This window comes from Sylvia atricapilla, chromosome 6 (assembly GCF_009819655.1).
Source record: "Sylvia atricapilla isolate bSylAtr1 chromosome 6, bSylAtr1.pri, whole genome shotgun sequence".
In the NCBI taxonomy this organism is placed as follows: Eukaryota; Metazoa; Chordata; class Aves; order Passeriformes; family Sylviidae; genus Sylvia; species Sylvia atricapilla.
In genome coordinates this window covers 22,995,477-23,012,999 of record NC_089145.1, presented here as the reverse complement: position 1 = coordinate 23,012,999, position 17,523 = coordinate 22,995,477, and the positions used below count along the sequence as shown (strand labels likewise).

The window sequence follows — 17,523 nt, the reverse complement described above, 5'->3', positions numbered from 1 at the left end:
GCCCAAGTATAATAAAAAAGTTCATTGCAGTGTGCCGAAGCAAGATGAATGTTAAATGGCATAATGGTACTTTTCTTTTTAAGATCTTAATTATATCAAATGATCAACATTACTGTGCTTCTTTCATATCATCCACAACCATCCTTCCATTAGGATTCTCTAATTGCTACTTTACAGACTTTCCTTATGCTAGAAGGATGTGTGCACTGTCTCAAGACTTCTTATGGTAATGATTTTCTATCCTTTCACCCTATTGTTCTTCACAGATTCTACCTTTAGGGTATGTGACTTGTACAAGATAAACTGTTCCATTTTTTCCAGTAATTTTGTGGTTAGTTGTTCCTTCACAACTCAAATTGTGTTACCAAGTCAGCAGATCAAAACCACAATTCCATCTGGTGGTTTTAAATTAGTATAAGAACGTTATTGTCTTTCAATGTACTTTTTAAAGGCTTTTTTGTATTGTCTTTTATATAGCAATACAATACTGTATCTCAGTAGAATGTAACACCGTACATTAGTTGTACAAGCAAATTCACAAATGGATTGTTGAAACAGAGTATATTTAGGGAGTGCACATGTTTAAGATTAGGATATTTTACACAGTTCTGACATGCTTGTTCTATCAGTGCATGAAGAAGCAGGTGTATGAGCAGTTAATGATAATTCCTTTTTGTTTACCATAGTACTTTTGGAGCACAAATATTTTTTTCAGTAATCTATTATCCCTATTAAGATAGGGATAAGATAGCTTTCAATAGGAAGCTTTAAGACTGCAGAATTTTTTTCTGAATTTCTGTCAGGGTACATTGCTGCTTCTTTTTCCACCTCTCCTACCGCCTTCTGAAAAAAGGTGCTTAAATGCTATGCATCATGTGATGTACATTTCTGATGCTCACATTATGTATTTGTTCTCTTCAGCTGTTCCAGGGAAAACTAACGTTTCATCAGTTCCTGCAATTTTATTGGCATTTAGTTACCCATACCTGAGAGGCATTAAAATTAATAGCATATCAGTAGGATATTTAAAATGCTGTCATTTCTTTTTTACAGGGAAGGTGCTCCCTCAAACCACTGTTTTCTCTATGCTAGAGGCATCTTTTGTCTGTCAAGGACTCTTTCTGTGAATGGTGCTGTTGAACTGTGTGTTTGTGCATGGAGAGAATATCTGTTTCTTTTTATGTTCATATTCCTTTATGAAGGAAGAATCATCTTCATGTTCTGCAAGAATTCTGTATTCTTTGCAGTTCTAAAGATTTCTCATTGCATGTCTGCTTGCTCTTTTTCTTTCTAGGGTCAGCTCGTAAAAAAAGATTATAGAAGGTGGAATAATTTTTAACCAGAAGATTGTTTCTTCTTGAAATGAAAAGGGTTTTTTTTTTTCCTGCATTAAATTTCTGAGGCAAAAAGAAGTTAGCATCTAATTTTTAAACTTTAATTTTGCTTTGTTAATATGTGGGTTCAAGTTGAGATGATGAACAAATCTCAATAATGAGGTTGATTTATGGCTCATGTATATCCATACATCTCCTGTGCTCATATGTCAGAAATTTAACAGATGGATATTACAGTTGCTGGTGGTTTTTTAGGTGATTTACACTTTAGAATACTTGAGTTGTCATTAAAAAAATCATGATAGTGGTACATTTAAGAAGGTTGGATCTTGTTCTGAGCCCAGACAATATGTTGAAATATTGTGTGAATGGGTAGGAGACCTAACTGAGGTCAAGTGCAGGAGCCCTGGTTCTCTAAGGGTATACTGCCACGGTTCAAGAGCAGGATGGTTTGTTTGTGTGCCAGTCTGGTCAACAATCAAACTGCCACAGATAATATTTTCACAAGCAGAGCCTTGGATTGTTCTCATTGGTGAATAGAAGTCTTGTAAAGATCACAGTTTAGGATGAGGCTGAATTGTACCTTGCAGCTGTGGTGTGCACTGTTTTTCTTCTGTGGGGCTGTGCTTTTAAAATCTTGTTTATGTTAATATGTTTCATTTCTTCTGGTTTTAAGGAAATCTGATGAAGGTGTATCAGTACAACAGTGTGAAATAAAAATGAGAGGAGAGCTGAATTGTTAATGCACATAATTTATCAAATAATTGTGTTTATAAGTCATGCAATTTCTTTATTTTCTGTATCCTAGGATACCAGATGGTCCCATTGATCAGGGACCAGCTGCAGGAAGGGTACATGCTTTAGAGGAGCAACTTCTAAAGGCCAAAGAACAGATAGAAAACTATAAGAAGCGGACAGGAGAAGGTTGGTAGATGAGTTTTCTTTTACTTCTAAAACAAGTTTTGGTGTTTTGGTATTTCAGTATTTCATTTGATATATCACAGATATGTTGTCTTCTTTACAAGGAATTCAGCTACAAGTACTGATGCTTCTATGCCTTTTTTTTTTCTTTTTTAAAGTAGAAGGCCTTGGAAAAGACCATGAAATACTAAGAAGGAGGATTGAAAATGGGGCTAAGGAACTTTGGTTTTTCCTCCAGAGTGAACTGAAGAAGTTGAAAAATCTAGAAGGAAATGAACTGCAAACACGCATTGATGAATTTCTGTCTGATTTGGGTCATCAGGAAAGGTACTTGCATTAGTTTGTTCTGACCTTCAATTTAACTGTCATTATGTTGTTCAGAGATGTGTGGCAATTTTATTTTTCATTGCACCAATCATCAGGCCTCCTTATTGTTGGAATACCTTTTGTATTATATTATAATATTTTGTGTGAGTTTTGTTTGTGCTGAGCAAAATTAATCCAGGAACTGTTAAAAATTCAGTGACGTCTGTCTTAATAGGACTGCAATGACAGTTTGTGTCTCATCAGTAAACAGTTATACAAAAATAATTGAATCAACTAAATATACTACCTTAAATCAATGCCCTGAAAAATGCTGTGATCTCCATGTGTGAACATCAGGAATTAAGCAAGAGCCTTTGAAAATAATGATATAATAAAGGGAAAAAAATCATAAGAATTTTCAATTCCTTAGAAATAATGCAAACACTATTTAAAACATAAAGACAATATGAATTTGATTATAAATATAGGCAAATAGTATAGTCCATTAAATTTTATAATTTAATATTCCACAATTCCAAAATCCATTTTGTCACAGATTGAGTTGAAAGTGAGTAGGGACTCTTCAATTATTGAAAGTTATTATTTATATAAAAGACATGATTAAATTTCATCCAATTAGTGCTCTGCCAAGTGCAGTCTTATATATTTGACAGAAATAAAGGTAGGTGCTTGACTGAAGCAGAATTTCCCAGAAGACTTGAGATCTTTGCTTGAGCAGTGAACTGACAGAGAAGCTGCCACTTCTCTGGATGGTTTGTTTCAATAGTTGCCTCCTCTTAGAAATACTTGTTCTCCATTGAAGTTTTTTCTGCCAGGGCTTCTTGAACTTTAGGTCACGGATTCTTAAGTACCTTTTAAACTATCTCTGCTAAAAACAGGACCACTTAGTCTAATACTAGACTTTCTGACATAGGTCATGGTAACAAAATCACTTGTGTGCACGTTATTGCTCTGTTTATAAAACCAGGATGAGGCAGGCCACATGAAACCTTGAATAATGTTGTGTGTGTTTGATGCCAGAAGGTTTTTATGTTGCCATCTCCCAGAATGAGTCCTTTTCCTTAGTGCTTTCCATTCTACACCAATGATTATTAATTCATTTGGTCTTAATTTGCAAGTTTCTGCATTTCTGTCGCCCTTATGTTCACATCTCTCTACACTTCAGGATGAGGTGAAATCCACTCGAGAGGTGCATAAACATTGAATTATAAGACTGCCCTGTAGACCTCTTGAAGTTATGAGATAAATCTAACTGTGGTACCGAAAGAAGTTTGTATATGATGCATGCAATCACAACTGCTCTTTTTTGTTTTCCTCTGAGAATTTTTGTTTTGTTGAGTACAAGTATTCTTTCAGTTGTCATGGTGGTTATTAAATATAGAATAATCTGAAGTCTGTTTAGTCTTAGTAATAGGTCTGTGTAGACTTTCCTGTCTGGTGAGGTCCTCAAAGAAGACTAAAGTAATTTAAGTTAAAATCAAACAGCCATAAACTAGTTTTTATTAAACTGAATCTAGACAATCTGTTTACAGTATAGGAATTCAAAGGAACTGCATTAGAAAAAAATAGATACAAAAATGTTTCTACAATATTCAGCCTGTGTTCCTGGGGCATTTGCAATGTTGCCTTCAAGCAGTAGAATTATCTTGTGTTGCAGAATGCACTTCTTGGTTGCCTCTAGTCCTGAGGCAGTTTTCTCCTGCATCTTTAAGGTCAAGCTGTCACCTTCTTTCTTTCTCTTTAATCTTTCAGTCTTGTAGTATGAATTGCAGGAAAATTCGTAGTTTTTTGTGTGCACATCCTTTGGCATGTGATGCAGTGCTGTCTCTGGGGTGTTCTTTTCCCTTACAATGCACAGTAGCTCCCCAGGGAAGGAGCAGTCTCATCTTCCCTCCACACTGTCCATCTGGTCTCTTCTCGGAAAGGAATGTACCATAAGTTTGGAATGAGAACATCTGATTTGCTCTTTGTGCTGAGAATCACAGTGTTTTGGGGTTTTTAAATTATTATTATTTTCTTTATTTAAAAAAAATTTTCCTTTTTTTGTTTTTGTTTGTTCGGGTTTTGTTTGTTTAGATTTTTTGTTGGTTTGTTTTTTACTTATTGCCTGTTTGTTGATTTGGTTTGGTTTTTTTAAGTACACGTGCGCTTTTTAAATTTTTTTAAAGGGGTTAAGCCTGTTGCCAAGTGCTCTTTTGTTTACAGTTGTGTCTAAAGAGGTTATGTTTTAGATAAATGGAACACTGCAAGTGCAGCTTTTATTACTTTTATATATATACACTCACATAAATATACAGAAAGATATCTCAGAAGTTTTAGTATATATTATAATCTAATGTTTGGGTTAGAAAGATTAGTATTAATTACAAGCACTTAAAGGAGTTTTTCATGCTGTCCTTATGTGGGAAAACAAAGAGGTAGGTATCAAGTAATGAGATAGCTCTGTAAGGAAAGAGGCTGATATTTACTTTGTTTTGTTTGAGGAAAGCCTACTCTGTCATAGATTAAGAATTGCTTTCTAAGAGATGAGAAATTTTAGTTTCTTTGGTTCTGGACAAGCAGTATTAGAGTTCTTTGTTAATTTTGGTGATAAACAAATTGTATACTACTCACATGATAGTGCTTCTTGTTGGATGCCTTAATCACTGTTGGCTATGTGGATTTTCTCTGGGAGAGTGCTGCTCTTGCATATGTTTTTGTCCAGTATTTCAGTACTGATTCTATTTGATTAACAGTGTTGCCCAACACAAGAGTTTCCTTGAGAATTACATAATTGTATTCTTGTAGTTGCTATAGGGAAGAGAGCTGTTGAGAGTAAATTCATCTAAACATTGGAAAGACTATTTGATACTGAGTTATTAAAAAAACCCCAACCATTTATCCTCTAGTTGTCATGGTTGTGTCCTGTGTTGACAAAAGTTGTTTGCAAGGTGGCTGTAACTGAGTTAGTTTCATTCTTTCTCCCGGGGAGTAGCTGTCATTAGGGATTTTGTGGTAACTGACCAACATTTGATGCATAATGTTTGGACAATTTTCACATTATTTCCTTTCAATTACATATTTTCCTTTGAGTTTTTATTTGTTGATGTAAAATTTTTAGGAGGTTTAAATTTCTCCATGTGACTGGAATAAATGTCTAGACTGATTTTAAAAACGCCCACTCTTCCTTTTTTATTTTGGCAGTCAAATATAGATGAAACACAGATTTTTTCTTCCATTCTACTTTCTAGAAGCAAAATGCTTTTAAGTGTAGCTCCACGGTTTATTTTATGATATGAAGCAACAACAGCAACAAGTTAATGTTGTTGGTTAGTAAGTGAAGTTTCCTGCCATTTTACCACCTGAAGTAGCCTCTGATAACCCTGTGCAGGCTCATCCTTATCTGCACTGAGCTATTGTGGGCTCATGGGTCACCACTCCCGGTGCTTTTAACTCTGCATGGAGCATGACTCTGGTCTTTGGTATTTGTGTCTCTTCTAAATTTGTATTAATAAGTTATCGCACTCAAAAAACTTGAGCAGATGTAGCCAGAAAATGCACATTTCTGGGCAGTAACAATGAAAGAAGGAAGGTCTCTGTGACTGTGTCTTAAAATAGCACTACCTTATAATAATTTCTGTGTCATAGCACCTGTGAATTTTTCACTTCCTGGTTTACTTCAGGGTTCTATAAATTTTTTTTAAAGAAGATTATGGATACTGTCTTATACTCTTTCATGAATTCATAACATTTCCTGTGCAAATCATTTGATACTTTTTATGGTTTCTACTAAGCAAAGCTGCCTTCACCTAATGCAGTGAGTCATTGAGGCTGTGTAAGGACACTCTCACCATCTCTCTTACCTCAAAAATTAGCCAAGTTATTATATTTCATCTGTAGGACTGATTATTAAAACTAAGCTACTGCCTTTTCTTTGTCATGATCACCATGGCAAATAATATAAAAAATTAAATTTGGGCAACACTATTTTTCTGTAGAAATAGGAAAAATTACTTAGATAGATAGATAGATTCTGTCAGTTCTTATCTATAGATATAGATATATTTTAGTTGGTAAACTTTGTATTTTCAGTTATTTTTTGATATATAATGGAAATATATTTCTATAAATTATAGGGGAAATGCACTGATTACTTACATCACAGGTACAGAAAACTTTTTTTAGGCTAACGAAAGTGCATTTGAAATTGGTTTAAAATGTGACTATGGGGTTGCACAGCAGCTTTCCTAATGATAGAGGATTTCTTTTTAATTTTTTAATGTTTAAACCTTAACTTTGTATTTTTTCTTTAAACACCCAACATGGTTACATCCTGATTGGGAGGAAAAATATATTTTAACTCCCAAGAAAGTGCATTGGTTTCCTTTTCCAGTATGCCTATTATCCTATGTGTTTTGTATTAACAGGGAAAATGGTCTTAAGAGGAGCAGACCCTTTATCTCTTCAGTTATCTGTATATAATACATTGTATTAGAACTAGTCCATCATTAGGTCTGTTCTTATTCTCTTTAATCTGTGTGTGCATGTTACTGTGAGTATTATGTGTCTTTAACAGTAAGCGATTTAAAACTAGTTACCCGGTGATGCTTTAAATTAATTTTATGCAAAGCCGCAATAGGGTGTTTCAAGCTCAGTTACCTTTTAAAATAAAATCCAGTTTATATAGTTTCAGATTAGAATGTAGATCAAGTTCTTCCAGTTGATTGACAGAAGGTGAGGATTACTGCTGCTGAATAATTTGGGTAAAATATTAAATTAAACACAACAATAGTAGATGCCATAGTCAGTGTCTCTGTCACCCTGTGTAGCAGTGTGGGGATAATGACAAAATGAGAAATATGAGAATAAAACTGCAGATCCATAAATCCAGTTATTAAATTAGCAAGACAGGTTTGTCTGATAACTCTGCTGATAAAGACAGGGCTACCCTAATTTGCATTATCTCAATTTTTACTGCTTAAATATTGTGTCATTGAAAGTAGTTTCCTAGTAGGGATGTGCAGCCTGCCCCTCTCATTTATGTACAAGAGGTAGCCTTGGTGAATTTGGTTTGTACTTCCAGTGCTAACAAGTGCTGCCAACAGCTTGACAACAAATGTTGTTAGGAAATTTATTTGTCTTACTCTCACGCTCTTTTTTGGTCACCTCCCAGATTTCTCTAGCTCTGTTCTGTTGCTTCTCGTTCTGAGTGATCAAACTTGTAGTTTATCAAGAATTTCAGGCAATAAATGGCAGCATCTGAAGTTCAGATGAAAGTATTAAGAAAAGCAGTTCAAACTTACAACTTTAGCACTGTTATGGAGAAATGATTAGCAATAATAAATATTCTCAATCTATGAAACCAACTCTGAAATTACTGGTTCTGAACTGGGCCACCTTTTACTTTTGGAATAACCATTAGTATTTCTAGAAACACTTTGAATAGTTTGTCTCTAGTTTTCTATTTTGTCCCCAAAGCCACACAGATTTTAAAAAAAAGTTTTCCAGGGTGGTTTGGACAAAATCAGTAATTTTGGCTAATCTGCAAATTTCAACAAATGAATGTCATACAACATTTTTATTTTCATGATGATGAGTTCTTTATTCTTTTGTTTGGCCAATGAAATATTATAACTCTAAGAAGAGAATCTCTAATGTATTAGATAATCTCAAGTTAGTATTTGATAGTTTCTCAAATTTAATGTGTTGTAGTATGGACTTGCATGGCCATGAGTCTGTTTAGAATTTTTAATTGCTAATGGGTACGGAACGTTTGTTAGATGAAAGACGCAGTCAGTCTTTCTTGGCTGCTGTTGGAATTGTGCAGTAGGAGGTGTCATGAAGAAACTAATTTTGAAGCTACAAGTGAAGTATCTCTTTGTCTTTGATTGCATTCAATCCTCCAATTTAGTAATGTTAAGATTGTTTTCCATTGTTGTTTATAGGTCAATTATGACGGACTTGTACTACCTCAGTCAAACAGATGGAGCTGGAGATTGGCGAGAAAAAGAGGCCAAAGATCTAACAGATTTGGTACAGAGAAGAATAACTTATTTACAGGTAAGAGGATAGAGCTTTTGAATCAAGGTAAACATTTTTTTCTTCTTGTATACATAGCACTTAGCTAGAACCTTGCAATAGAAAAATTACATCACAGTTTAAAATGAATGTTGGTATATAAGCTAATTATGTAGAAAAGAAATTATTACATTTGTTTCAATTATTATATGTATATGGAAGGTAATATTCCAAGGCAATCATTGAGGTTTGTACTTCTCTTGTTGGTTATTTTGGTTTATTTGTTTCTTTGTTTGTGGGGTTTTTTTTTGATCTGTGTTTTTTACTGGACTGTTCTTACCTGTTTGAAATTTTCACTTTATTGTAAAAGATAATTATCTGCTTGTTTTTTTTTTTTTTTTATTTTACTCTTTAGAGTATCAAAATGCATAAATTTGTTTGCATAGTTTAATTAATATAAAAGTTCTTGTATCAAATTTCTCAACTAGCAGCCCATTTTTAAAAACATAAGGAAGCAAAATTGAAGTGCTTGTATAGTGTATTGTCTAGTCCTAGATTGTTGCAACAGATGTTTGAGACTTCTCTAGATGCTCATATTTTTGAGTGTATAAAGCCTTTTTAATATATGTGCTTTTGTGTGTGTATAAAATGTAAATAAAACTTGATCTGAAGGCATTGAGACTTCTTTTCATGACTGAATGCATGCAGCTATTTATGTAGTGATCAAAAATGTTTAATGTAGCCTATTTTATTTGTACTTGGTTTATTTTTTATGGCATGTGTGCACCTGTTTTGTATGGTCACTCCTAATGTCTGATCTTTTCTCTTGTGTAAATAGCTGAATCTGTTTCTCAAATTTTCATTATTTCAAAATTCAGCTGTTGGAACCTTCACTTCTGTGACTAAGCTATGTGTTTGTTGCTTGTTAAATAAAAAAGAGACACCCTTCTGAGGAAAAAAATCTCTCTAAATTGTGCAGGAGTCATCACTTTATTGCACTTCAACTCCTTTCTGAGAACTGTTCCTTATTTTTTCATTTTTATACCACTATTTGGCAGTAGTATACTGTAATTGCTTTTCATACTGATAAATACAGCCTTTCTCTACCTTTTCCTTGTCTTTCACTATCCATTTGTTATCCTGTTTAGTAATATAACTGTGCAAGTCATCAAAAAGAGCACAAAGTTATTTGCTTTAACAAATATGCACCAATAGTTTGAAATTGCGCACACTCTGTTAAAAAAAACTGTAAAAAAATAAAATGAAAAATTCAACAACCCTTGCCCCTCAGGTTGATGCCAAAAAAGAATTATATAGGACATATTTGTAATTGTTTTTTAGTTAAGTATGAAAGTACTGCATAGCTTTTTTCTGGTACATGTTGAACAGTGACAGCTGCATTATTTTGGGACATCTCACTGGGAAGTCATTTAGCTGAATGATTGTGAATAGTAATGACTGCTACTTCATTTGGATGACATTACCATAAATTTGATTTAATGAGTCTACATGTAACTAGTTCCCTATAGTTGGAGCAAGATTTAAAAAGCTAGGACTTTATATTTAAAGAAAAGACTTTATTTTCAGAGACTTTTTTTTAATCAAACAGTTGAAAAGAATGTGCAAGAGAAGTCAGATAAGAGCACCTGTAGTTCTGTAATCAAGTGAGCAAATAATTATGAAGGCAGCAGTTTTCTTCTCTTTTGTGCTTATTTTTGTTCTGTTTATTTTAGGAGGTTTGTGATTCAGCATGCAGCAGAGTATTTTTGTCTCTGATTAAAAAAAAAAAAAAACCAACCCTAAACCTTTTGTTCAGCTTTTAAGGTTAAAAATAAAATCAGGTGAGAAAGGTTACTAAGTACTCAACAACGAATCGATTATATTAGTCATAGTTTGCCATATTCTAGTCATATTCTGCCATACTATTTAGCTGGGGCTTTGTATGTATGCAAAGAAAAGAAAGTTGGTCACAAGACCTTTTTCTGAGGTTACCGGACTTCGCAGTATTTTTGGCGCTATAATGTGTCACCTAGATTTTTCTGTCTTGAAGTGTATTAAATCCTCTCACATTAAAATTACTAATTCATATTCCTAATAAAAGTGCTTGTGCTAAAATGACAACAGCAATAAAAAAGGCTCTGGGCACTCTTCATACATGTAGAGGGATGCACCTCATACAACTGTAATCAATCAAATCAAAAGTATATTATATGGTTTCAGTACAATAACCACCCAAGAAAGTGATACCTCTGATTTCTCTAGGACTGAGGAACGCAGTGTATTAAAGTCCTTCTGCATGCTGGGATGTTTTCTTAAGCTGAAACTTGTATGTCATAGGAGAGTAGGTGCAAACTGGAGGAATTAATATTAGAGGAAGGTTTGAGATCTCTGCCTCTCAAATCCAATACCTACTACTTCTGACTAGGGGGAGAAGAACATTTTCTTCCAGCAGCTGGAAGAAACTTCTGGTGGTTTGTTTGGTTTTTGTTTCTTAGGATTTTTTCTGCCTCCAAAGTCATGAGAGGAGCAGGTATGAAAAGGAAGGATTACAAATGACATCACAGAAGGAGAATAGAAAATGGTATGAATTAAATTTGTGATAACTAGGATGAGAAACACCCACTTTTGACATATTTCTCTAAAAAAAATGTGATTTTTCCAAAGATGTTGGGTGGGGCTCTCTTCTCCATCAGACTGTAGGATAAAAGAATAAAATATTTATTGAAAATATAAAAGAAGAACAGCTTTGTTAATGATCATCATACTGTGTTTATTAGGTTACTTAGTAAATGATAGCAGAGTGCTTTCCCACTCCACCCTAATCTCTTGTGATTCACTGGATTAAGTACATGTCTCTGAACTGTTTTAAATTCATTATCAACGCAGTCATTTCTCATATAGTAAAATATGTTAAGGTGCAGGGTTTATTTTGACAGTTCGTCGTGTGTTTTGATGGTTGACTACACACTTGAAAGCACTGGAAGGTGGTGAGGCTTTGAGGCAGCACTTGAGACATTATTCCCTGATTATTCCCATATCTGAACCTACTTTATGTGACTAGGCCAACCAAGAGCCCTGGATGAAGAATACAGTCGAAATCCTGAATTTTATGAGAGCAACAGTATATGCTCATTTTCTTTGTAATGAAAGAGAATTAAATCCATCTTGCCAGGTAGAAAAAATCTACTTTTATTTTAGATGGTATTCTCTTCCATACAAATATGTAATTCTAACCATTTTGCTATTCTGAAAATTTGTTAGTTTTTTCAGTTGTACTGTTCATAGAAGTTATTCCAAGGAAAATAAAAGGTGTAAACTCTGGATAGGCTTGATGATCCAATCTATATATTGAAGTATGTTTTGTGTGATTCCTCAGTTGTAGGTTTTGTGTTTGTTTTTGATTTTGTGAGGGTTTGTTTAATTTTTGTTTGGATTTTTTTGGTATTTGTTTTTACTGCAGTTGTATGCCTGTTACATTACAGGGCTTGACATTCATGGAGGTCCCTTTCATCCCTCTCTTCATTATGTAGATCATTAAATTGGAGATAGGAGTGTGATGAGCAGTGTCATTAGGGTTGAGAACAGAACGTACTACCCATTCAAATCAGGGATTTATAATCCTTTTCTGTGACTTTGTGCCAGGAGGAAAACTCTTTTGTTAGTCTTAACTGGCTTTGAAATTGACTGTTATCATTTATCAGCTCAATACTTTTACTGGTTGCTTTGGCTGGCAGTTTTGGTTATGAACACCCAAGCTGTTCTGATGCTTGAAATGTAAGTTTTCTTCCTTATCAATGGTTGATACTTCCACCTTTTCCTGGAAACACCAGTTGGAATTGCTATATTTCCAAGTATCTCTACTTCCCTTTTTCTTTTAAAATTCTCAATAGACAATTGAAGCTCAAATACTGTTTTGTCTTTTTGCTACTTAAGTATAGCAATTTGAAAAAACCCTGTAGTTGTAAAGAAATTAGTTAAATAGCTTCCTTTTAATGTCACAAGCTAATACTAATATATATAGTTTTCATTTACGTCTACAAATAATGATAAAACCCATGTAAGTGCATTATATTAACACTGGTAAGCAGTCACACTATCACTTAATGTTTCATTGTGTGATTACTACTTGATTTAAATAATATTGTTCATAAGCTATTATATGAGGCCTGCATTTGCATGAAAGAAAGTGAGAAGGGCACACCTTGACAATATTTCAAATATGCCAATGATTAAATGCTTTCATTTTAGAGGATACAAGCATTTGGAAGTAATGGCAAGTGTAGAAAGCATTTTCTAAAAATTCACAGAGATTATCACTTCTAAAAAAAATAGTGTTATGGCTTTACCCAATCTGGCAACAGAAAACCTCCCAGACACCCAGTCTTCTTCCTCCCTGGTAGGACAGGGAGGAGAATCAATGGAAAGAAGCCCCAAACAAACAAAAAAATCACAAAGAAATCCCATTGTGGGTTGAGATAAGAACAGTTTAATAACTGAAACCAAGCAAAATATGATAATATTAATGACAATAGTAATAATAAAAATACAATACTACTGATAATAATATGAGGAGGTATTTTTTGTGGAGTTCTTTCTGTGTGGACTGGTAGAGAATACTAGAAAGACCCTTTTCTCTTCTGAAAGACTGTGGGAAATACATTTGTTGTAATTTCAGATATAAAGGTTAGTCTCAAGTTATACATTAGGTTAAATTTAGTCTCAAGTTATCCGTTAGATTTGTGATGACAAAAGTACTGGTCTGAGGAACAAAAATTGCGAATGGAAATTTTATTTAATTCATTGTTTTCATACCTAGTTAGGCTTTGAATCAGATGTATTTAAAATGAAAAGAAAAAAATGCTGAAGTTGTAGGACATGTTGTAGAATTTTGGGTTTGTTTTGTTTTGGATGTTTTATTATTCCTGCCTCCCCCCAGTATGAATTGTTGTCCCCTCCTTTATACCACTAAATGCACAAATTAATTTTCTTTTTTAAGTATTTTAGGACTCAGAATATTCAGATTATCTTTAGGATCACTTGAAGGAAGGATCTCAGTTCACCGGACAGGGATCACTGTTTTTTTAAGATTTAATTTGATTGTTACAAATTTGCAGAAAATTTAAAGTTGTTTAGATGTGAAAGAAACAGAATTTTGATTTTGAAGCAGATTATTGATGCTCAAATATCAGTATTCTCTTTTTTAAACTTAGATCCTAGAGATTTTATGGAAGAACTTTCTGGAATTTAGAAGTATGACTAGAGTCATGCAAGTATGACTCTAGAGAAGTATACATACAAAAAAGTACTATCTTTTACATAAAGAAAAACTTCTGCTGGTTATGATGTTGTGTTGACTACATATCTAAAAATATTTATTAGTTTGTCCTTTTAAACATAGCATTCATTCAGTGTAGGCATTTGCCTACTGTATTGTGGTTTCTTGGTTTGTGGAAGTGAAGTATGTTATTTTATGGAAAGTGTATGCAGATTAAAATTCTGTCCTTTATCAGTCTGCTCAGGTATGTGTTTTACATTCCATATTTACTATGTGGTCAGTTAGTCTGGGAAGCAGTCCCTTAATAAGCATTGGTTTTATTCTGTACCATTTGTTTTTACCATTTGTTTTATTAGTACATTGTAGACAGGTGGAAATTTTCTTTTATTGGATAACATGCATGCTTATTGAAAGAGAACTAACAAACTTGAAAAAATGCCAAAGGAAAACGCATTCCAACACTCAGAATCATGTTGATGAAATGTGAACTTGGAGTCCAAATGTTGGCTTATTCTGACAGATTTACAAATGAGAAAGTAATTTAAAATCTTAAATGTATTCTATTTTACATTAGGATAGTGAAGTACGTTCAATAACTGTTCACGTTCACAGTGAAGAATTCACATAAAATTTTCATGGAGCTTGCTCATCCATTTTAATTGGAGATGTATTATAGCAGGATGGCTTCTGTGATTGATGACATTTGCCAGTTTTTCAGAAAAACCCAAGCCTTTGGTGCGTCTTGCCTTCAGCTCACTTCTTCATCCATCCTCACAGAACCCGAAGGACTGCAGCAAAGCCAAGAAACTGGTGTGTAACATCAACAAGGGCTGTGGCTATGGCTGCCAGCTCCACCACGTGGTGTACTGCTTCATGATCGCCTACGGCACGCAGCGCACGCTGATCCTGGAGTCGCAGAACTGGCGTTATGCCACAGGCGGCTGGGAGACCGTGTTCCGCCCCGTCAGCGAGACCTGCACCGACAGGGCTGGGTCCACCACTGGGCACTGGTCAGGTAAGCCTCCACACACACACCATCCCTGCCTCCTGGCTTCGTGCACCTTCATTCCCATGGAACTCATTCCTCATCTCTTTCATGTTGCGTGGAGCGTGATAACTGTAACTGTATTCACCTTTTACGTCTGGTTATCCCATCATATTTAAAAAAAAAAAAAAAACCTTGGTAAGATAGCTTTGCATTGGCAGAGGTTTTTTTAATATAAAAGTTTTGCATTTGAGATTTAAATTGAAAATTTTCAGCAGGTTGCTACTGTGTTCTCAGCTAGATATTAATCTCGTTTTCATGGGAAGAGTGTATTAAATAAGAGGCTATTGTTAATAAACTTTTTTAAAAGTAAGGGATGTTGCCAATATTAAGCAATAGAAATATAAAAGGGATGGTATCCAGTAGTCATTCACACCTCAACAAAAAAAAAAAAAAATAGTTGAAATAATTCCTAATGCAAGATGAACAGATCCAAAGTTCATGTTGTTAAAACAATGGCAATGTTAAATATGAATTTTATTTATACAAGAGCAAGTTGGTCCATTCTTATATCATGTGGAACAATTTGCCTAGAAAAAGCACTGTGCACTGATGTTTGGAGGATCAGGTAGCTTTGTTTGTGTCAAAGTAAACAATATTTGTTTTAAATGACATCTTTCGTCATGCGATTGATAGTCAAAACTTGTCAACATCTGCAGTCTTTTCACAGGGACACTGCATACCCAGTGCATGTGGAATCTTAAAATAGCTATTGAAGTTTTACAGGTCTGAAATTAAATTAATCGGATTTACAAAATCCAGTTTACGGATTGCATGTAAACTTGTGTGTCTACACATTGAAACAGCATTTGCACATGGAAATAGTATCTGTTCTTCAGAGCTTCAAGATGCTACAAAGCTTAGCTGTGAGAATTCAGATGGGTTTTGTGAATGAGATTTTTTTTTTCCAAAAAAATGTTTTTTAGGTTGGATGTTTATAAAAACAACTATAAATGGAAAACAGGTATTGAGAACTCCAAGTGAAGTTTTATTCATGTTTGGCAAAGTTAGTAAGTAAAACTATCATCTGGGCAAGGCTCTCAGTGGGCTCCTCTATGTGACTCCAGAATTTAGATGCAGGGAGTTTTGTGAGCAATTTTAGAGCACAGTAAGCTGGAAAATTGCGCTCTCATGCACACATGGCTTTAAAAGATTGTATGCTTTCATGAAAATCTATTTAAATAGATGATGATTTCCTGCAATACAGGAAAATATTGCTGATGAAAATACAAATAATGCTTCATTTGAGGTCCCTACAGTTTGGATTTTTTTGTTTGTTTGTTTGTTTGTTGGTTTGGTTTGGTTTGGTTTTGGTTTCAATTAGTTTCTACATCAGGATGAATAGCTTGAAGGCTGAGCACGTGAAATATCCTGATGTGATCCATTACTTTTGAAATAATGAATGCCACTAATTTGAGTTTTGATAATCTAGAGCTAGAGGACATTGAGCTATGAAGGACAGTTGTTCTGTAGTCAGCCTGTTGGCCTGCCACACATGCTATAAACTGTGTTAAATTCTGATCTTGTGCAATGGCTTGGTCAGTGAGGATGAATGAGACAGTTGGTCTCTGTACTAGCCTCAGTGTGGCTTCAGTAGGAGTCTTCACTGGATACTTTAATGCTATTAAATTTTAAAGACAGTGTATTTTGCTGAAGATTTCTGTGTGTTTTTTATGTCTCCCTAAACTTATATAGATTTTTATTTACTTGTGTATTTATTTATTTATTCTCTGGGTTTTTTTCAGGGACAAATAAGTCTGAAAGTCTTCACTCTAGTTAAGAGTAGTTTGTATGAAAAACCACACCTTTAATATTTTTTTTCTCTACAAATTCTGAACCCAGCATGGGATTTTTTAGATTTTCAAAATAAATTTATTAAAATGCATTGACATTTTTCAGTTTTTATTTTCATAAACCAAATGTTTCTCCTGTGTAGTGTAGGAACTTTTCATGATTTTGTAAAATTATGCATCAGAAATATTTACACAAGTGAATAATGACAGCAAGTGTTCAATGTAAATTATAGAAATAGGTCAACAAATCAGAAAAGTATGTCATCTAAGAGAAATGCTTTCATGTAATTTGCAGACCTGAATAGGTAATAATTGTGCTTCATGACAGAATTTTTTAAATTTGTACATTTATCTTTCTTCTTTTTATTTTAATTGCTTCTTCTTGACATTTTATTTCTAGCACAAAATTTTGCTGTTGCTGAACTTATTCTTCAGTGAACCAATATAAATAGTAACACCTTCTCCAAAGACTTAAGAGGCTTATATAAGCTGAGAATACATATAGTTCTCGAATTTTCTTTGTCCAGTCCTCTCCTAACTAGATATAAAAGCTAAGCTTGTTTTTGGAATTTGGGAAGTAGAGTGAATTTTAATGAACAAGCTGATATTTGCCTGATAGCAGAAGATTAGTAAGACCTGTTCTCATCTGTGAAGAATTAAGGGTCACCTCAGCCCACGTCATGTCTTGCAGGAGTTATTCTTTTTGTTTGGCATGGTAGTTTTGGAATCAAATTTAACTTTTCTGGCTTAAATGTATTAAATGATTGAAAATTCTATTGCAGATTTCTGTAAATACAGCAGTTATTTTACAGTGTGGCATAATTTTTACCT

At 34.1% G+C, this 17,523-nt stretch overlaps 1 protein-coding gene across 3 annotated transcripts in view; it reads left to right on the top strand.

Annotated features, from left to right (window-relative positions):
- The window catches only part of FUT8 (fucosyltransferase 8), a 75,254-nt gene that overhangs the window by 35,451 nt on the left and 22,280 nt on the right, over positions 1–17,523 (top strand). For 2 of the 3 annotated variants that reach the window (XM_066321069.1, XM_066321070.1), the window contains 4 exons: positions 2,143–2,258; positions 2,414–2,582; positions 8,507–8,621; positions 14,632–14,869. In XM_066321069.1, the coding sequence (XP_066177166.1) occupies positions 2,143–2,258; positions 2,414–2,582; positions 8,507–8,621; positions 14,632–14,869 (638 nt within the window). The remainder of the gene's footprint in view (positions 1–2,142; positions 2,259–2,413; positions 2,583–8,506; positions 8,622–14,631; positions 14,870–17,523) is intronic. The other variant, XM_066321071.1, reaches the window with a different exon arrangement.